The 22,845-nt window shown below is 37.9% G+C and overlaps 1 protein-coding gene across 3 annotated transcripts in view; it reads right to left on the bottom strand.

The window, feature by feature from the left end:
• Positions 1-22,845, bottom strand: part of LOC127637910 (probable phospholipid-transporting ATPase IM) — a 42,417-nt gene that overhangs the window by 6,883 nt on the left and 12,689 nt on the right. For 2 of the 3 annotated variants that reach the window (XM_052119158.1, XM_052119157.1), the window contains 21 exons: positions 22,047-22,105; positions 19,347-19,460; positions 18,815-18,913; positions 18,631-18,692; positions 18,413-18,485; positions 17,960-18,030; positions 17,261-17,343; positions 16,384-16,542; positions 15,320-15,408; positions 14,750-14,946; positions 14,337-14,545; positions 14,211-14,254; positions 11,134-11,299; positions 10,698-10,886; positions 9,497-9,612; positions 6,016-6,180; positions 5,778-5,889; positions 5,553-5,658; positions 2,776-2,923; positions 676-859; positions 242-465 (listed from right to left, as the gene is read on the bottom strand). In XM_052119158.1, coding sequence (XP_051975118.1) covers positions 242-465; positions 676-859; positions 2,776-2,923; positions 5,553-5,658; positions 5,778-5,889; positions 6,016-6,180; positions 9,497-9,612; positions 10,698-10,886; positions 11,134-11,299; positions 14,211-14,254; positions 14,337-14,545; positions 14,750-14,946; positions 15,320-15,408; positions 16,384-16,542; positions 17,261-17,343; positions 17,960-18,030; positions 18,413-18,485; positions 18,631-18,692; positions 18,815-18,913; positions 19,347-19,460; positions 22,047-22,105 — 2,669 coding nt within the window. Of the gene's footprint in view, positions 1-241; positions 466-675; positions 860-2,775; positions 2,924-5,552; positions 5,659-5,777; positions 5,890-6,015; positions 6,181-9,496; positions 9,613-10,697; positions 10,887-11,133; positions 11,300-14,210; positions 14,255-14,336; positions 14,546-14,749; positions 14,947-15,319; positions 15,409-16,383; positions 16,543-17,260; positions 17,344-17,959; positions 18,031-18,412; positions 18,486-18,630; positions 18,693-18,814; positions 18,914-19,346; positions 19,461-22,046; positions 22,106-22,845 lie in introns of those variants that run through there. The other variant, XM_052119159.1, reaches the window with a different exon arrangement.

Below are 22,845 nucleotides of genomic sequence, written 5' to 3' on the forward strand. Positions count from 1 at the left end.
ATATTTACATTTTAACTAGCCAATGAGGTTACCTTCTGTTCCATTGGTTGTGTCTCACATTTGAAAAATTATTTGCTAGTCTATATTTCAAATTTGCCGGTGGATCCAACTGAAATGCTGGCCATTGAACTTAACTTTGACCTTTTCTATTCTATTTGTAATCATAATTCCTTAAGTGCATAATAAATATATTGTATATTGTATAAACACTGTTCTGCTGTTCATAGTACGTGAGCTTTACCTGTGCTGAGAATCCACAGAGGAATCCGTACCAGAAATGAACCAGTGTGAAGGCGAAGTTCTTGTAAAAGAAGTAACAGAGGAAGTTGCACATGCGGTGGTAGGACCAGCGGCCGTGGACGAGCAGGAGGCGCTTCAGGTAGCGGAACTGGGCAAAAGAGTAATCTGAGGCCAACACCGCCTGCATCCCCTCTTGCCCGCTGATGCCCACGCCAATGTGAGCCGCTAGGGATGAGCAGAGACAATATACACACACACATTACAAACATCCCTACAGATCAATAAGCACAGCATATTTCCATAGCAACCACTCAATGAGACCTGCAGTGAATCTATATTTCAGCAGTACACACTGCAAGTGCCAGAGCACTTTGAGCATTACGAGATGGATGGCTAGCTGGATAGATAGAATATAACAGGGCAGTGATGTCTTACTCTTGATCATACTGACGTCATTGGCTCCATCTCCAATGGCAAGTGTGACCGCTCTCTTGTGTCTCTTGATCAGCTCCACCACCTGTGCTTTCTGCAGTGGAGTGACCCGACAACAGATAACTGTCTTGCAGAGACACGCCAGATCCACAAGAATCTGCTCCAGGTCAGCCTCCAGGGCATGAGCCTTCATGTTAGACAGACAAATAACAACAGAGACGATTTAAACCTTAAAGACTTAAAGATGTAAGATTGACAACAAGCGTTAGAAATTGCTACAGCAGTCCAAATTCAAAATATTGGAGAGTTGTGTGCCCTGCCCCAGACTCGAAGCTCATGCGGGTGGCCAGAATTAGCCAACTCAGCATTGGTTTTAAAGGATTTCTGGGCTTTAAGCTGTCTCCATCTTCCAAAGGCATCTCCAATATTTATCCTTGTTTTACTATGCCTCTGATCATGGTGGTTTTTAGATGGATGGTGAGGCTTTTTAGGTCGGGTGGAATCTGTTATCTCTGATCCATTTTGTTTGGTGGCTTCCATGGCTGAAGCACGCAGTGTTGTTTGCCTGCAAACTTGTTCAAATCTGGCAACCCGTTGGTGTCGAAATACTATTGGTGAGTGGGTAGTGGGCGGGATCACAAACAGAAATTCCGGTCCATAATGGAAACTTCAAAGTAGAATTTAATGGCTGTAGCATTGCTATCGGATAAGCCAGTAATTAAACTTAGAATGTTTCCTAATTCTCTAATGACATATATTGGTCAATTTATGATTTAGTACAGTAAAAATATTACATAAAGCACCTTTAAGTGAATAGTTGACCCAAAAAAAAACAAAAAAAAAAAATAGGCTTTTCTAACTTCTTTGGAGATGTCAAGCAGAATTACAGCCTCAATCACCATTCACTTTCACTGTATGGAAAAAGAAATGATGAAAGTGAAGGGTGACTTAGGCTTACATTCTCGCCAGTGTTGTGGAAGCTACTTTTCATAAAATAATAACTTATAGTGGTTGAACTACAGTCAAGCTACTCAGAAAACAATTGCTTACCACATTGGTGCCATTTAAAGAAGAAAATATTAAAGTAATATCACACGAGTAAGAGTGCTGTATGTCCAGCTCTCAGCACGGCTGTTATTCGGCTGTAGGCATAAGGCAGCAGGTAATCACAGCTGTGCAGATAGATGGACAATACAGAACAATTGACAGTGCAATATTTTTTTTTTATACAAAAGTTCAATGAGCAAGTAAATAAATAAGTAGGGAAAAAGACGAAGAAAGAAGAAATGCCTCAAAAAATGGTTGTGTGTGGAACTACTTTCTTACGCCACCGAATCTGCCGTTGCTAGTTCGAAAGATGTTCCCAAGATTCCATTACTAATTCAAAAGCAACACTTTAGAACTTGTAATGAGAGCTTGGGCTGTTTCTAACAAGTTATTGGAGAAACAATGATGTGTGTGTATGAGAGAAAGAGAGAGACAGAGTGACTGAGTGTGTGATTACCTGCATCTGTTATTTTAACTGTACTATTCCTCAGCTGTAGTGTGAAAATAATCCATTCCAATCGTGGAGTGATGCAGCCAATCCTACGAGTATTTGCACTCATGTTCATGTGTTTTGTTGTCTGAGGGAAAACATGGAGGATGGCAGTTTCTTGGGGAACTCTTATTTTGACACAGGTACAGAAAGCGTACTTTGAATGTTTACGTCTTCTCCCAAGTTGTATCAGGTAGGCACCCTGAGCTTTCTTTATTACCCTGTCTGTTGCGACCCTCAGCTGTGATCGGAAATAATGCTAAAGCTGTTAGTTTAACTCTATTTCTCAGCTATAGTGTAGTAATTATCTGAGCGATCATGGAGTGAGAGACAATTCTGGATGACTTCAAAGAAATTCACGCAATGATTGACAAAACGCAGTTTGTCAAGGTCAGCTATACTCACTCATAACACACACAAGATCTTTTGTCGCCACCTATTGTCTCAAATCTTTAATGTCACAGTGATGAAGGAAAATAAAGAGGATTTCAAAGCACAAAGATTCATAATTTTTTTTTTTTTCCACAAAGGACTAAACCACAAAGAACCCAAATAAAAGCTCTTACCAAACTGTGTCCATTGATGATTAAAGCAAACTCTGCGATGATGGTCTCTTCAAAGACAGAGTCACTTGAGTACAAATCTGTTTTTTCTACGTCGACAACACTGCTGAGTTTCTCTCTGCTGGGTCCCACGATTCTCTTTTTGGCATTCCTGAGCACAAAACAAAAACTGAAATGGTAAATAAATGTATATTGAAGTGAAATGTTTCTATAATGAATTAAAATAGTCCTTAACTCCTTATAATTTAAAATGAATATGTTATGATTCACCTTACTTTCAACTGCATGTTCTCAGAACTAATTGCATCCACAGTTTCTTGTATAATGTATAATAAATTGTTAAAGAGTTTAATGCATCACAACACAATATAAAGGTCCAATTTAATGTGTTATCACATGTGATATCTATTTAAACTCATTAATAGAAGTTTTAGGTATTATAATGTATTAAACATATGGTTACAATTATTGATTAATTACATTGTGTATCATAATGTATTATAAACACCTTTATACACTCACCTAAAGGATTATTAGGAACACCTGTTCAATTTCTCATTAATGCAATTATCTAATTAACCAATCGCATGGCAGTTGCTTCAATGCATTTAGGGGTGTGGTCCTGGTCAAGACAATCTCCTGAACTCCAAACTGAATGTCAGAATGGGAAAGAAAGGTGATTTAAGCAATTTTGAGCGTGGCATGGTTGTTGGTGCCAGACGGGCCGGTCTGAGTATTTCACAATCTGCTCAGTTACTGAGATTTTCACGCACAACCATTTCTAGGGTTTACAAAGAATGGTGTGAAAAGGAAAAACATCCAGTATGCGGCAGTCCTGTGGGCTGAAAATGCCTTGTTGATGCTAGAGGTCAGAGGAGAATGGGCCGACTGATTCAAGCTGATAGAAGAGCAACTTTGCCTGAAATAACCACTCGTTACAACCGAGGTATGCAACAAAGCCTTTGTGAAGCCACAACATGCACAACCTTGAGGCGGATGGGCTACAACAGCAGAAGACCCCACCGGTACCACTCATCTCCACTACAAATAGGAAAAAGAGGCTACAATTTGCAAGAGCTCACCAAAATTGGACAGTTGAAGACTGGAAAAATGTTGCCTGGTCTGATGAGTCTCGATTTCTGTTGAGACATTCAGATGGTAGAGTCAGAATTTGGCATAAACAGAATGAGAACATGGATCCATCATGCCTTGTTACCACTGTGCAGGCTGGTGGTGGTGGTGTAATGGTGTGGGGGATGTTTTCTTGGCACACTTTAGGCCCCTTAGTGCCAATTGGGAATCGTTTAAATGCCACGGCCTACCTGAGCATTGTTTCTGACCATGTCCATCCCTTTATGGCCACCATGTACCCATCTTCTGATGTCTACTTCCAGCAGGATAATGCACCATGTCACAAAGCTCGAATTATTTCAAATTGGTTTCTTGAACATGACAATGAGTTCACTGTAATAAAATGGCCCCCACAGTCACCAGATCTCAACCCAATAGAGCATCTTTGGGATGTGGTGGAACGGGAGCTTCGTGCCCTGGACGTGCATCCCACAAATCTCCATCAACTGCAAGATGCTATCCTATCAATATGGGCCAACATTTCTAAAGAATGCTTTCAGCACCTTGTTGAATCAATGCCACGTAGAATTAAGGCAGTTCTGAAGGCGAAAGGGGGTCAAACACAGTATTAGTATGGTGTTCCTAATAATCCTTTAGGTGAGTGTATATTAAGGGATAGTTCACCCAAAAATGGCCATTCTGTCCTAATTTACATACATTACACCTCATGTTGTTTCAAACCTATATGACATTCTTTTTTCCGTGGAACACTCAAAAAAAAAAAGGTCAGCCAGAATGGACTGATGGCTTCAGTCACCATCCACTTTCATTATACAGACAAAGAACAGCATCAACATTCTTCAAAATATCTCTTCTTGTGTTTCGGAAGAGAGGAAGTCATACAGTTTTGGAACACATAAGTGTGCGTAAAAAATGTTTTTTTTTGGTGAACTAACTTTAACTAATTATAGTGCTATCAGTTGATTAAGATATTTAATCGCGATTAATCGCTTAATTTGTCATAGTTAGTCATGATTTATAGCAGATTTTAAAAGTGCTAAAATTGAATAGAATTTACTGTCAAAATGCATTGAGTTTTTGTAACAATATGTTACAATAATGTTTTATCAACGTTTACCAAAAAATTTATTCCACAGTATAAAGACAGAAATGTACTAAAATAGCACCAGTTAAGTAACATTAAACGTTTTCCAAAACTAATCGTGACTATTCACTTTGCTTCATTGATCGTTAAGCCTCATTAACATGATTTGAGCCGTTTTGATTTCTACATAAAAAGCACTTGCAAAGAACGTCTTGTTTTGCTCTGAATGCTGGCACTGTGCACATAAATGATGCTTCATCTAAATTGTCCGGTAAGATGGAAACGCTGATGCTTCACTCCAGCGATTCATAGATATGCAACTTTTCACAGGTCTGGGTTTGTTTTGTAAAAAAAAATATGGCTAAGGTCCTTTCTCCATCACTTTATCAATGACGCAGCATCACTGTTCTGTGTGTTTGTGATGTTTTAGTTAGTGTAAGGACCCCGTACACATCACAAAGTTTCCACCCTATTCCAACCAGTGTTGAAGAACTCTGAATAAATTACCTGCTAATTAACAAACTTAAAGCCATATAATAAGAAAAAAAAAGCCAAATAAATTCCATTAAATTTATAAAATCAGGCCTTTAATTTGAAATGATACCTGAGCTCCTTTTGAACCTCGAGCATGGTGTGCCCTGAGATTATAAAGACCTCGTTCATGTCGTCTCTCAGCATGTTACAGGAGTAGCCGATGTTCATTGCGGTCTCTGCAAACACAACAGGAACAATTTCTCATTACACCGTGTGAGACAGAGAGAAAGTGGCCCAATTAATGTGGAGTAATCTTAAATGAAATCAGTGTGTTCCAATTAGCACTGGTTAGCACCTAGCTTGTCCCCAGTGAGCACCCAGATCTTGATGTTGGCCAAAGTCAAACAAGCGATTGTCTCTGGAACTCCCTCCTGCAGTTTGTCCTCTATGGCTGTAGCACCAAGCAGCTTTGGGAAAATGGAAGACATATTTGTTCCAAAAGCAAAAAAACAAATCACATATAAACCCTTAAAACCTGAATGTTTTAGTGCACTAATCATTTGTCCAAGTAATAAACAGGATAATAACATTACCATCAGGCCCTGCTCTATTTCTTCATATAGAGCCCCAAGTTTTTCTTCTCTGTTATCCAACACCGTGCTGGCAAAGAGAATTTTCTTCATCCATTCATCAAACACATCCTCATCCAGGTCTTTGTACGCCAGCGCTAATGTTCTCAAACCCTCCCCGGCAAATTCCTTCCGCACAGATACAGATCAGAGGAAATTCAGTTATCTTAGGAGAGATATTCATCTTCACCTAATCTCATCATGAAAATAGAAACCTCAGTCAATTATATTTGACAAATCCACACTCTATATCAGTGCCGTTCTTGACATGTCTACTTGCAACTTTCAGAAAGTCCTTATAAATATGGGCCACCCACCAGATTGCTTGTTTCTCTTGTAAGACTGGACAGTGCTATAAATATTTCTCCTTTCAAAATAAGGAGCACATTACGCTCTCCTGTCTTCTTTCTAACCTGCGAAAGCATCTATTTCCTGTTTGCTATCATTATCCATAATCTTATAAAAGCATGCTATTTTTACCCTGATAGGACGGCAGCTCCCATGACATGAATAGGTTGATTGCTCTTTGAGAAACCACAGAAGACAGTAAATGTGGGATGACTGATGGATTGTGTCTCATAATAGTCTCGTAATAATTATGGCCCACAGTCTGCATTTAGATAGACTATATCAGCTCCAGACAATACGCAACTGATCTCTGATATAATAAGGTTTCTCTAAGATTTTACTATTTTCTGAAGAAAATAAGATTGGTGCTTGCCCATGCAAAACTCCAGAATGCTAGTGTGTTATGGATGGTGGCTTGGCCGCATTGCTATGCAGTTACTAGGGTGTTCTCAGTGGTTTTTAGCGCATTGCTAGGCAGTTACTAGGGTGGTTGCTATGGGTGGTTGTTGGGCAGACTGATCTCACTGTGAAAGTGGAAATAGGTTTGTAGGTATTGAAATTCGAATTACTGCACCCAGTGGCCAAAGCTGTAATTGGTGGGCATGTTTGAGCATAGGTATACAAACGTAGATGCCTCACTCGGCTAGTTCAGAAATGTAAACTGCAGCGCCATCTTGGAATGGTCAACAAGGAGAACTGTTTGAATGAAAGTGGATGGAGAAGAAGCCTCAGACTGCTGCATAATCTGCTTTTGTGTGGAAACAGTATGAATGTAATGAATTGACTGACTGGATACAAATTTTCAGTATGTTTGCCATGGTATATTCATTTGTAGAGGACTTTGTTTGCAGTTTGCTATGGGAAATAAAATAAAAAATGTAGAAGATTTTTTTTATATCATCTTAAAAATTGGCCAATGTTTGTGGAAAATCAAATAATCTAAAAGTTGGCTGGAAAAGACAATAGACTTTTACAGATTGTATCTGTCAATTAACATTCATATGTTGACAGACGGTACTTGACCTATCCAATATGGCGTAAGCAACGACGTATCACGACCCAGAGAAACAGCCACTAATAAAGTATACGTATAGATATCTACGTGTTTGAGCTCCAGTTTTGGAGTGAAATGTCCACAGAGTGGCGCCAAAAGCGAGTTGTAAAGCAAGTAATTTTAGTTGTAAATGATGTAATAGTATACAGGAATATTTATTTTATCAACCATTCCCCCTAACACCCTAAACCTAACCATCAGTGGTTTTAAAATGTAATTTTAGAGTGAAAATGCAACCTCAGAATCGCTCTCATAATTTTTTATGTGAACACAATAACGTCCTAATTTCTGCAGGACCAGAACCTTCGTCTCTGAGTTTGCTCATGCAACATGCTATCAATAGCACAACAGAAAAGGGTCAACACATTTGATTTGATGCAAAAATGGGACATGCCACTTATCAATAATTCAGTAGAATGGGGTCAGTTTGAGGGTAATGGAACATTCGGTAGCACCATGTCAATTTCCAGTGTGATTATGTTGTGCTAAGGTATCAGTAGGTGGTTGCTTACTGGCTCATGTTAAAAGAGCCAGATGAAAATGATGGTACTGTGGCGTAATATTTGCTAAATATATTACTTGGTTCCTAACACGTATTGCTGCAGTATGTAATTTCTGCACCACTAGCGCCACCAAACGGAATTGCAAAAATAAACGTTGTTTTCAAAACAGCTTTCTGAATTCCCCCCTCCATTTTCCATTGATCGAACAAACCAACAACAAACAGATAGTCCCGCTCCCAACTGAAGCTATTGGTTGAGTCAATGCTGTATATCTTGAGAAAGGTAGTTCAAAACAAACAAACAAAGGACTTTTCATAGCGCCACAGAGTCACAATGTTTACAGTTTTCAAGAAAATTTACCTTTGAATGGCTTACTTATACATATTTCAGCTTTAAGTTTAATGCCCTATAAAGTTTAAAATCAACAAAGCTTACCTCCCTACCCCCAAACCTTAACCTGATAGTGTCATAAAAAGCAAATGTGACACAATTGCTGAAGCAACCAAGTCATTTTGTGACACTTTCGGCTCATGTTGACATGTTGACATGCTCTCCTGGACTTGTACCCAAAACATTTGAAATTTAGTTGAGCTACCGCACAGTATGATCACTCTCGAACAATCTTGTAAATGTATTTGGTTATGTAGTGCAAAAGTTAAAATGTATTGTCTTACAAGTCATTCGCTAAAGTAAAATTGTTTAGATGTCTTGACATAGCATTGTGTGAGGAACAGGGTGAAAGTAAGTAATAGTGAACTGATAATCTGCCATTTTACTAGGTATTTGCATGAAAGGGAATAAAATTAATTGTTAAAAAAAACATTTAGCAAAAAATGTAGGTAGTAACATGATTCTATGAGAGCAGGTTTAGCCATTTTGCATTTTACTGGCATTCATTTGGTATAAACTTAATCGATGCACCTTTGTTGAAGTAGCTAACATGGGAACAATCATTTGGGTTGTTTCTGTGTTTGAATCACGCTTCTCGAAAGCATCAAGTGTGTTTCCCTCTGAAAAGTCTACAAGAACCTTAATGGATCTAATCTGAATAAATAAAGGCCCATCTCTACTAAGAGCTAGCTCTTAGCCCAGAAGAAAATGAGACTCCGCTCTATTGATTGTGCCTCAATGACACTCACGGTACCCATTTATGGCAATTTGTCATGCCGAACCGTGCGCACAGACATCTATAAGTGTCTGAATTCTAAAGTGCTTCAATAGTCAAGGCTTGTCAAATGTGTGGAGTGTGAATAAATACTCAATGTTGCCGCAAATTTTTTGGGTTCCTGGCAAGAGAACAGGGTACCTGCATGTTCTGAGGTTTGTGATCTGGATTTGTTTGAGAATATTATTGCTTTTGCCATTTCCATGCTGATCCAAACTGGTTTATGCTCATGGTTTGGATAGATACATATAGGAAGTCTTGCTGTTAAGAAGCCTGGGGGGGGCACCACCATGCCAGCAACCCACACCGGGGAACTGAATGCGCTGATGACCAGTTATGCAGAGATGGAGGGTATGGCATCAAATGGAGACTTACATTAAGGTGCTCTGAGGTAGTATACATAAGCTCTTCATTAGACGGGTCCAGCCTGTCAAATATTATTGTGTCAGCTCCTTTTGAGTAAAGCTTTAGCTGCCCTTTTGGGTTCCTCACTGTGGACAAAACAGAAATTGGCAGTACTAGTTATAAATGTTTAAGAGTACAATAAAACATATTCAGCAGACTGGGCTGCTATTGATTTCTACATGTGAATAGATGAATTATTCATGCAGAAGCATCAAAAAAAATATTTGACAGGGATGATGAATAGCTTTTGTGAAATATTAAAGTTATCAGGCAATCCTGTTCCATATTGAATATAAACAAAAATACTTTTACATAAAATGAGGGGCAAATAGTGGGGGCATGGGTAGCTCAGTATTGGTAGTAGCGAGAATTGACTCTGACTACCACCCCTGAAGATGAGAACTCAAATCCAGGGAGTGCTGAGTGGCTCCAGCCAGATCTCCTAAGCAACCAAATTGGCCTGGTTGCTAGGGAGGGTAGAGTCACATGGGTTAACCTCCTCGTGGTCGCTATAATTTGTGGTTCTCACTCTGAGTTGTACGTGAAGCCTCCACTAGTGCTGTCTCCGCGGTAACACGCTCAACAAGCCACGTGATAAGATGCGCGGGACTGACGGTCTCAGACACGGAGGCAACTGAGATTTGTCCTCCGCCACCCAGACTGAGACGAGTCACTACACCACCACGAGTACTTGGAGCACATTGGGAATTGGGCAATCCAAATTGGGGAGAAAAGGGGAGAAAAAGAAAAAGAAAAGAGGGGCAAATATATTGATTATTCCCTATACTATACTATACTATACTATTAAATAAATAGTTCACCAAAAAATGATTTAGTTACCTTATGTTGAACATAACCTGTATGACTTTCTTTCTTCTGCTCACACACTTTTGGCTGCTATTTTCCGTACATTGAAAATAAATGAGGACATGTGCTGTCTAGCTCCGAAAACAACAATAAACAAATCATATGAACTACTTTTATAATGCTTTTTTTGTTTGTCCTTTTTGGAGTTTAATAGCCCCTGTATGCTTTCCTTGTATGAAAAAGAGCAGCCTGAACATTCTACAAAGTATCTACTTATATATTCCATGGAAGAAAGGGTAAGTAAATGATAACACAATTTTCATTTTTGTAACCATTCCGATACAAAAACCAAATCAGAACTGACCAATAACACTCATTCTCTTGCGCACATTGTTGAAGTCTAGGATGGCCAGTAGCTGGTAGGTGACCGGCTGACTCATCTCATATAAAGTGATGGTTTCTGGCGTTCTGGACCGAAATACGAAACCAAAGTTGCGTGCTGCAGTGACCAGGGCTCCTTCATCTGGAGATTGTGCTTGGTACACCAGCTCACCTTGAACAATTCATTTCAGAGGCATTTTAGTCTAATTCAACTATAATTGGACATAAGATAAATATTTTGTTATTTAATGCAAATACATTTATTCAAGTTTCACTTTAAGTGTCCAAATACTTTTTGGGGCTACTGTATATTCAAACATCTATTCTTCAGTATCTCTACTGCTGCATATACAACATATTGTAAGTGCTTTAGGGATGTCAAGGTAATGTATGTTTTTTTTTTTTGGTGTTTAGTTTACCCTCATTTCTCTCTTCTGGCATGATGGTGTGGCAGAGCGCTAACAGACGGAAGAATTCCTGGACCAAAGGCTCTTCCAGTTTGATGGCCTCGATCAAGCTGCAGTCATAGAAACGGAATTTCCTGTCCATCAGTGGGTTGAAGGAGAAATCCACACATGGCGTTTTCTAAAAGAGTCAGAAACAAGTGCCACTGCCAAATACTCCATTCAGACTGGACAGGGTCTTACAATTGGCTGAGCACAACCATCCATACTGTATCAAATGTATGTGTTATTCCATAATCTTGCTATTTTACAATGGACCAAGGGATCAGGATATGAACAGACAAGTTATAACTGAGCAGAGACTTGTATAATAACAAAAGCAAAAGAAAGAAGTATGTAAATTATATTGTCGGGTCTAAAAGTGTCCTGTTTCAATATCTGACCTTATTCGGGCAGGTTGTCACATGTGTTCTAACCCTTTAAGCTTTGATTTATTATTATTATTATTTTTTTATCCGCTTTTCTCTCTGTGGCAGGGCGGAGGGCGGGGCCGGTTCGTGATCAGGGCGGAGGAGTCACCTACCAGCCGCTGAAACGTGGCGGGGTCTGAGACCGCCGACCGCGAGCGGGGAGGGGCTCATTGCCGACCGCCTGGAGAGCCGCGGCTGTCATTTGTTAGAGGGTGGAGGAGTGGCCGAGGAACAAGCTACGGCGTATCGGAGAACTGGCGAGTAAGTGTTTTTTTTTTTTTAATCTCTCTCTCCTCTCTCTCTCACTGCCGCTCCACGTTGGCCTTTTCCCTCTTGTTTAAATTTGAGTGTTTTTTTGGGGGGTACTACACTGTTACAGGAAGTACCCCCCTATTTAATTACTTCTGTTTCCCTCCCCTTGTCCCCTCCCTCGTCCATGTAGACTGGGATGACCTGCCGGCAGACGGGGCAAAAAGGCACACACCTCCCAAGGGAAAGAGGGGGGGGAGGGGTAAGTCATGCTGGGGGCTCCCCTGCCTGAGAGAACGAGGGAGGAATGTGGCAGGGTGGAGGGCGGGGCCGGATAGTGATCCTACACACCCGGTCCCGTATTAGGCTAATCAAGCCTACGTGAGGGATAAAGGTCGACTGCAGAGGATCGTGCGAGAGAGAGAGATAGTGTCTCAGACCGTCAATCCACGCATCTTATCATGTGACTTGTTGAGCATGTTACCACAGAGACGTAGCGGAGGCCCATGCTATTCTCCGCGGCATCCATGTACAACTCACAACATGCCCCATGGAGAGTGAGAACCACACATTATAGCGACCATGAGGAGGTTACCCCATGTGATTCTACCCTCCCTAGCCAGGGACAGATTATGACTTTTAAAGGCCCTGGGGCCAATTATCTCCAAGGGCCCCCCTCCACCCAAAAGTCCCCCCCATTGGCCTGGTCGGTAATCCGTCCCTATCCCTAGCAACCAGGCCAATTTGACCTGGCTGGAGTCACTGAGCACACCCTGGATTTGAACTGGCGACTCCGGGGGGGTGGTAGCGTCAATACTCGCTGAGCTACCCAGGCCCCCTCTGAGGGTGTTTTTAAAGATTTCCTGTTTCAGTGGCATACCCAAAATAACAAAAATAAAAAAGGAGGGTCAAGTTTTTGGTATCATAATAAAGAAAACTTTTCATATGTTTAATTATATAGATTAAGATAAATTCTGAGACTTTCAGCCTAAGGAACTGCTGACAAATAAATTCTTAATATATCACAGGCTGTATATCAGGTAGCTCTGAAAATCTTGGGCCAAAATGTTACTTTATGATTTGACATTATATATCACGGGTTTAAAAAAGGTATCTGCAAAAAAATCTTGTATCTTGTTTTGTTCCCAATCATTTCACCTGTAACTGAGTTCAATTTCGTGTTGATACGACAAATCAATCAAAAGTTATAGCATTACAAATATAATTTATCACAGTGTCCAAAAACGTCTCCAAACAAATAAAACATAATAATTGTACATAAGAACTAATTTCACAACAATGACTGAAGGTATGCTCTCTCTCCACAGCATGCAGGCATGAGTAACGAGATCTCATTCAGTTCCATTTGAGCAATTGAAAGCTTTAAGAGCTTTCCAATGACATATGAGACATGACTGTTTGATCAGTTTGATGTTTTTATTGATTACAATAATATGTGCAGTGCAAAATTATTAATGAATTATCAAAATGGAAAACGTCTTCGTTTGGTCATAATGCATTATAAAGTAGAGCTTCTAAACTTTAAAATGATACCTATTTTGTGTTGGTCAAGACTGTAGTTATTAATATTTTGATAATTCTCTTTTTTCTCTGTGTGTCAATACGAACTAAAAAGGTTAAATGTCCAAACTTTATACAATTTATTAATTACAGTATTTGATGGCCAAATCAATGTCTTGATATTTTTTGTACATACATTTTTTATGTTTTGTTTTTCATGATTAGTTTTGTGCTACATAATTGTTTTCTTTTTAACATTTGCTGAAATACCTATAATAGACTGTTTAATCCAGGCGTAGATTAAAAGAGACATGTAAATTTAGCTTTGGTAGTTGTGATGGTGGAGTGATGTGGAAACATGTTCACCCACTGTTCACATTAAAACCTACACCACTCGTTTAATTGCCGGTTCCACTGTGACAACTTACCCCATATATATACCCCTGACAAAAGGTCAGTGAGTGTTCAATAAACTGTATCTTTTTTCCTGGGCAAAAACAGTAAAAATGTGAAGGCGTTTTTATAGCCACGACTTCAAGGTATGTTGTCTAACAAAAATTGACTTTCAAAAATAAACCTACCCTGAGAAATATTCACTGGTATAAAAAGTGTGACAACTAGTCTTCCTTATTCATAAATGTAAATAAAATCCAATAAAACTACAAATAATTCAAATTAGACCATTCCAAGATGTTCCAATATTTTCAATATGTGGCATTGATTTTCTTATATGATTCTCCAATTTCTTTAAAAAAAATAAATACAAATAAAATCATTGGAAAATCTTCAGAAATCTAGTAATCAAATTTCTTTCATCAAAGATCATTTTTATGATAAACTTGAATTCCTTACCTCTGTAATGTCAACTTTGTGCCCAAACTCATCATAAACGTCACCTAGAAAAAAGAAAAAAACATCAATCAATAAATATCCAGACATGTACTGTGTCAGTACACGTGGATGTATAACAGGAAGTACCATAGATCTTCCCATTGATGGAACATTTATTGAACACCATGATGTTCTGGGTGAGGGTCCCGGTTTTGTCTGAGAAGATAAACTCCACCTGTCCCAGCTCCTCGTTAAGGGTGGTGGTCCGAGCCTCTGCAGGTGTGTCTTTACGACTGTAATACATTCGTCTGTCCCAGTTTATGAAGTAACTATGACCCAGCCGCAAAACTTCTACACTGTAATGGGATAAGTTTCATTTATACATTTAGCTTTATTTAGTTTTATTTAATTCACTTTAATTAAGTGCACACTAATTATATTAAAAACAAACCTAGTCATTAACCCCAAATTAATTAATTAACCCTTATTACTCAAAATGTATAAATGCTATCATTTTCCTGTAATGCAATTGCTATCACACCATATGTGATTTGATCTACCTAACATAGAGTGAGATGGGTACAACAGTGTTGAGGATGATAACATAGGACCAGAAGGTCAGGAAGCCAGAGAAGATTGCATTGATCATGAGTTCCTTCCACTGAAGATACGCCCAGAAGTTGCTGCCAACTCTCTGCTCCCAAATGGTGTTGCCAATGGCCAAGATGATTCCCATGCAGATGAGAAATCCAAAGATCTGGGAACCCAAAACATCCATTATCCCTTAAAATATCCCTTAACACTTAAGCCTTTCCTGTTCACTGTTCGCTTTCACTGTATGGGAAAAAATGCAATGAAAGTGATTGGTGACTAGAGCTGTCATTCTCTCTATCATCTCCTCTTGTGTTCTACAGAGGATGTTAAGTCAAACAAGTTTAAAACGACATGACAGAATTTTCCTTTTTGGGTGAACTATCCCTTTAACCCTCTTTAATGGTCCAGGTGCATTGTTTCTATAGTTACTTTAGATACAAAGAAAACAAAATGAACTGCCTGTTAGAAAGTCTCACACAGTGAGTAAGTGAGATGCCACATGTCAATCAGTCCCAGAATGCCGTATACACACTCACCCACAGCACTAATGTGTTCATCAGTTTATCAATGCTCGTCCTTTTGAATGTGGTCCTCCCACAGTTCTGCATTAGCTTGGTTTGGAGTCCTGACGTGGCAAAAAACCCACAAGACACACATAGGTGAATGGCAAATAAGGGTGTCCAGGATCATTAAAAAGTAGATTCATTTTGCAATATATGGTTTAACAAGTCAAGTTCTTAGAAATGTAATATTTGTATTCATGTTGGTTTCCTGCATTTTTATGACTCTAAAATTGTCAAATGGTGTAACCATCAAGAAGTACTAAAATACTTGCCCGTCATCATGAATACACATGCAAACTTAATCATATATATAAATATATGCATACATACCCATCTGTAATCAAACATAGTCTATGTTTGAATGCTCATATCTTAAAAAATGCATAAACATAATACTATATAGTATATACAGTATACAGTTGGCAGTAGCGGATCCTTGCATAGGTGATATAGGTACAAAGGGTCTAAATGGGTACGCTCTGTTTTATGGTTTTCTTGTAGGATGCCCAACAGATTGGCTTCCTGCATGTTAGTTTAATCACACTGACTTTGATTTGGTGAACATAATTGCTTCTCTGCTTATTTACCAAAAAATATTAATACTAGAAGATTATGCCAAACTACTTTTGCGAGCATTTGTTTTATACAACTTGCAGACAGTTACACCACCTTGACTTAAAAAATGATCAGAATTACTTTTAATTTAGAAATTCATAAAATATTCATCATAGAATATGTGTATTCAAGTAATTTTTGCATTTTTAAATATATTTTTGGATAGCTTAATGAATCCAGCATAATAAATCAGAGTCATTAGCATGTTGAGTCTGGCAAATCTCAGGACATATAATGGCTTACATTAGGAGCTATGCATAGTTAATATACATTAATTACAGATGAGAAAGAAGAAATAGGCATTCAATATGCCTCAATGGAATGTCTACTCAAGGAGCGGGATAGCTAATCAATCATCCATGTAAAAGCCATTCTGCTAGGACAAAATTGAAGGAAAAAAAGGAAATTGAAATGAAATGTACCAGCAAAGATAACCAAGCCGAAGCACCACTCAGTGTTACGGAGCACGCAGCCTCTCAGCAGCATTTTCTCATTGTCCAGTGGGTACTTATTATCTCTCCAGTACAGAGTCCCCGTGAACTTGTCCAGTTTATTGTTGGGAGGCTCGCAAATGACTTCCCCTGGGAGACACATTTGAAGACAACGCTCAAATTCTGAGGCAATTAGGGTATTCATTTTTCAATAATTTCTGGTTTATCAATAGCTTCGCCCTTATCATGCTGTGTGTTTACTGTGACATTTTTGCCTATTGGTGCATAATCAAAAAGAATGAGGCATACATTCAAAAACCAATTAACAGATAATGACACAGCACTAATTATAGCTATTGTATATAAAAGGTCATCGTTTTTTCACTAACATAACAGCAACACCCAAATAAAATTAAAACGCTAGATGTCTTTAGTGCTTTTCAGGGCAAAAGTTGCTAGTGTGTTCTCAATGGTTTTAAGGGTGTTTTAAATGGTTTCTAGGTGGCTGCTTACTAGCCCAAGTCAAAAGAGCTCAGTCGCTATGATATTCCGGTCTCATGGTATGGCCTGGGTCCCTTCTTCAATGTAAGTCTATGGGGTTTTCTTTGCCCATATCAAGCACCACTAAATATTGTTTTTCCAATTTCAAAAATACTGGAGCTACACTTAAAATGAATTGGCCAAGCAAAGACACTTATTTGAGATAGCATTGAAAGACATGTGCTAGCATACCAAAGGCCCAATGAGAGAAAGCCACAGGGATCAATCTAACCAATGTGGTTGAAGCAATGAGTTTTGTGTTTACTCCGTTTGACAAGTTCATTTCTGGTGTCAGTGCACTAATTGAATATTTGAATAAAAGTTTTACCATTAAAGTCTGCCAGCTTCACAACATCATCCCCGAGGTCTGAGGTTACAGTCAAGGCTTGGCGCACCTTCAGGTTGGTCTCCCTGTTGGAAAGAGTCGATAGCGTGAAAGAAACATTTCCATGTCATGCTTATGCTATGCTCTTGTTGTTACATATCATATCAAAATCAAATTTGAGATCAGTGATGGACTGGCCATTGGGAGCAATGGGACTTTTCCCAGTGGCCTGGTCAAGTACTGGGCCACTCACCCTTTCCCTATCAAGGGTCATACATTTGTCAAACTCTTATTTATAAATGGGATATCCCTATACAACTGGCGACCTGTCCAGGGTGTCCCCCGCCTTTCGCCCAATGTTAGCTGGGATAGGCTCCAGCCCCCCGCGACCCTGTACACAGGATAAGCGGTTGACGATGGATGGATGGATGGATAACTACATAACATTATGCGATTAATCACGATTAAAAAAAGATCAATTGACAGCACTAATTCAAATACATAAATTGCCATATTTATATAGTTAAGTCCACATACATCATGGAGCAATTCTGTAGGATTTGTAATCAGGCACTGAGTACCCATTTAATATTCTTTTAACCAACAGAATCACTTTGGGGTCTGAGGGGGACAGGATTCTGCAGGGGGCATAGGACGACAGCACTGCAAAATCAACACACATTTTTGTACAAAATTTCTCACCCATCAAGCTCTGCCGTCTCGATATAGCACAGTCCATAGGGCTCACTGCTAGAGAGGAGGAGAAGGTCAGCCTGAAGACAACATAGATAGAGGATGCTTAGAGTCAAGTAAAACTCATAAATCATGCACTGTGTGACACTACTCTAGAGATTTCTTTACAGTACAAAGGACTCTGTTTTCATCCACTACACATGAACATAATGCAGATAGTGCTTGTCATTTTGGCATCTTCAAAATTCAAGCAATAGATTATAATTGCTTTTTTGTGTTGATTTGCGGGTATATTCATAAATATTATTTATCATGACTGAATCAACCAGAATACATCAGGTTACAGCAATTAAAACCATTAAAGTCATCATGGTTATATCATATAGAAAGAGACCCTTAAGGAAACAATTGCAGGTTACCAGTCTTTACAATGTAATATCTTTACAAAGGATTGAAACTTACAGCAACAAACTGATTGTTCTCAAGTTTGACAATATCACCCACTCTTACATTCATCCATTTTTCATTCTGTAGCCTGAAACAAAGACAGTATCGTGTTTGTTCTGATACACATTATTCACATTTCATACACATCTCTAAAAGCATTTAAGCAAGATATGTCTGACCCAACAACACAATAAACAGCAGAAAATGCTGTTACACAGCTTAAAGGCACTTACTTTCCTTTGATGAGTACCTGAGACTGCCGGGTGTTGACTTGTTGATCACTTTTATGGCGGAACTGAAATCCAAAATAGATCAATCACAGATTATTTCAAGCAGGTTGGAGATGGTTGAGCAGCCTGCCATTGTAAATACAGTATTCCCAATTGTAAAGAAAACAAGACAAGAATAGATTCTCACATAGTCATCTGTAGCATCTTTTACAGCTGTGATAGACAGCACCAACACCAAAGGCACAATGGTGGTAAACCAGGACAGGGAGGAGATTTCTGGAATTAACTGGGAGGAAGAAGTAGAGTGTAAGTGTTGTAACAATAATTACTGGTAGTAACAATCCAATATTTATTATATCACCTGGTGCTTCTGCATATTCATTTATGTTAATTTGTTCTATGCTGTTTGCTTTACGTAAACATCACTCATTTATTCAATCAGTCACTCACTCACACACTGTATTCACACTTGCATTACCCAAAGTCATCAGAAAATCAGGACAGCATGCATTGTTGTACTGGTGCGTGAGAACATAAAGATTGTATATTTGTACATTTTCTGCCTTCATAGATTGCAATATGCTCATCACTGATATTGTAGGATAACATTTTATTGTACATGCATATTATAATTGAGACCCCCGAATTATCTGTAATACAGCAATTTCGTAATTTCATAAACATTTGTGCAACTTTTGTAATTCAGACAGCTAGCATACCTGCAGTATCAGCAGTACTAGAAAATAGGCATTCGCAAAACGTTGGAACTGCTCAAACAAGTTAATGGGCAGGAAGGTGAAGATGTTATATTTTGCCGTCTTGATGCGATTATCCTGTGGAAAAATTATACCCCAAAAAATTATATTTTTTGTTATTAACATTTTTATTGATTCCATCCACAAAAACCAATAAACACAATTTAAAATATGGAATCAGTTATATAAATTAACCATATATATTATATTAACAAACCAAAAAATATACTTTCAAAAAACAAGTGTGCACATAGACATCAAACTAAAAACATTTAAAATCCAAAATCCCTCTCCACTGCCCCTCCACGAGAACCCTCCAAAAATATCCATCCCACTTCATATTAAACAAATCCCACTTTCTCAACCTTCTATGAATAGCCTCCTCAAATGCCTCAACATCATCCCCGAATATCAAGCCTCCTGAATAACCTCACCCATCTCACCGCACCACTCCCGAAAAGAGGGTGCTCCAGCCGTCTTTCACCCCCTGAGAATGATTCGCGTGGAAACCATAACTCCGGCCAGGACCCAACCTTTCAAGTGGCTATCCCCAATATGAATGACCTCCCCATCACCCAAAATGCAGAGTCTGGGGCAAAATTAAAATTGTGTGCACGTCACACATAAATCTTTGAGACTTCAACCAAAATTCCTGTAATAATAATATTTTTTGACAATTGTGCCAACAGTCCTAGATGCTGATTGGTCAATGCAGTGTTCACTACACAGCACCCTATTAACATTGGTTAACCTTGTTCATTTTAGGGACTATATATTGTTTCCAAAATATGGCACTCACTGAATAAGAATGTATATGAAATACCTTCTCTTTTTTTTAAGTAAGTCCTTAATATTTAATATTAAATTATGTATCTGTGTGTTTCTTCAACTTTAGGTACTTTCATGTCCCAGAGGGTGATTTTTTTATTAAAACTTATTTATTTTTTTTAAATTTTTTAATAAAAAGGATTCATTAAAACTGACTGGATACTTTTTACAAGGCCCTCATCATTTATTTTTGGAACTTTTTCAAAATAAAATGCCTTTTATGTATAGATTTGACTGTTTTAAATCTTGTCCCAGACCCAAATGAAAATCCATTAAAATATACAAATGTCACGTTTAAAACTATGAAAGTCCTAACAAATAATGAAATAAACAAAAAACATTAAAATATTTATTGCGTGAAAATTATTTCTATAGTTTTTTTTACGTACTTGTTAACCCACTTAGCTTGGATTAGCTGGCTCAAAAATAATTATTAAATATTTAATAATTAGAAGCTGTACTTTATAATGCATTATGACCAAAACTGAACAAGTGCTTTGAAATTTGCAGACAAATCAGAAGTGTTCCGTTTTGATAATTTATTAATAATTTTGCACTGCACATATTATTGGAATCAATAAAAACATCAAACTGATCATATGCCATTGGAAAGCTCTCAAAGAGTAGAATACAACACAGACAATAAGGCTGCGAGTAATAGCTATGTACATGTCTTTGACATACTGTATGTTACATGTAAACAGGTGTTGCTTATAATTCAGGTTTTTGCTTATAACTTCAAGAAAAATAAACAGAAGATAAATGATCATATACCACTACTTAGAGGAGGGAATTCCTGTTAAAATGTGCCCTTACACAACTTAATCAGATGCATAGATCATTAGGCACACAAAGCACAATGTGCACACAGCACATAATCTGCTATATAGCTAAAAACACAATAGCTTTCTTGTATCAGATGATTTCATCTGAAATGATGTAGTACGTTGTTCAACGTCATGGAATGCTAAACCAATCGTATTCAGATCACTCCAACCAGAGGTGGAAGTCCTCCAAATATTGGCAGAGAGGATTGTTCACTCTAATTACATATTGCCACCAGAAGATGGTGCCAAGAACATGACACAGACTCAATGATGGTTTAAATGACACAGAATGGAACTGAATGAGATCTCGTTACTCATGCCTGCATGCTTTGGAGAGAGAGCATACCTTGAGTCATTGTTGTGAAATTAGTTCTTATGTACAATTATTATGTTTTATTTGTTTGGAGAGGTTTTTGGACATAAGGCTAAATCATTTTTACAATTCTATAACTTTTGATTGCAATGTCGTAACAACACAACATTTCACTCAGTTACAGGTGAAATGATTGGTAACAAAACAAAATAAGTGTTTTTGGAACTACCTTATTTACACCATGAGATATATCATGTAAAATCTGTTGAAAAAAGTTTTTGTCTCAGAATTTATCATAATCTGTATCATTAAAAAAAAATTGAAAAGTTTTATTTAAAATGATACCAAACAATTGATCCTCTTTTTTGTTTTTTTTGTTTTTAGTTATAAGCATTTAATTTTGGGCATGCCACTGAAAAAGAAATCTTTAAAAAAACAAATTAGAGCTTAAAGGGTTATAAGTAAGTCAACAAAAGTGTAAGTGAAGAACATGCTTGATATGGAATATTAGTGATGTCTGAACAAAACTTGAACAAACAATGGTGAGAGTGTAAAAATGTTTTAACAAGACTTTACTTTAGAAGTCTACAGTGCTAAAAGTGCCAGAAGTTAAAGAAACATCCATTTATGGAAACAGAAACATATGCCTATACCACATTCCACAATGCAACAGTTTACAGACAATTATAGACTTACAGCATAACTGAACCTCTCATTGTAGTCCCGATCGTTGGCTCGAACATGTCGTTCATCTTCTAGAATTGAACATAACGTTAGTTTAGGTATCATTGAGAAATAAAACTTGAGAAACCTACAAATACAATTTCACAAAATTCTACAATCCAATTGAATCTTTAAATTTCACAACAAACATGCATTGATACAACTAAATTCCTCTATTAGTATCTAAACTAATCTACAATCCCTCCAGTTTCAGGGAAAACAAAACCTAATATGTTCCACTATTGTGTCAATTCCTGGATTTTATGTTTGTACACTAAATTGATTTTTCTCATAATCTATCTCCTCTTACTGTGCAGTTTTTAAAGGTGAGTGGGAAGCAATATGTGGCCTTAATGTTTTCAAAAGAAACTAACATCAGTGCCTCAAGAGAATCACAATATTATCAGGTCATCAGTGAATATCACTCAGCAAATGATTGCAGTAAAAGGAGTGCACAAAGCTCTTCTCAAATGTAAGCAAGCTCCTTTTATTGATTCTTTTGAAAGCATAACATCTTGGATATTGTTTGCGTTTCAAACATTTGTAAGACTTAACGTATGAGTCAGAAGAAACTAAGTCCCATAACCCGTAGGTCATGCTTGTATAACATAGAATGACGTAGAATAGTTTTAACTTTTAAATTTGTTTTTTATTTCAGTTTCAAATTTAATTTCAGTTTAGTTTGAGCTACAGTATTATCTAGTTCCAGTTTAGTTAAATAATTTCTGGTTAAGTAATTTTGGGCTGCTAAATTAAATACGTTAACTGATAT

Source organism: Xyrauchen texanus, chromosome 46, assembly GCF_025860055.1.
Source record: "Xyrauchen texanus isolate HMW12.3.18 chromosome 46, RBS_HiC_50CHRs, whole genome shotgun sequence".
NCBI classification, from domain to species: Eukaryota; Metazoa; Chordata; class Actinopteri; order Cypriniformes; family Catostomidae; genus Xyrauchen; species Xyrauchen texanus.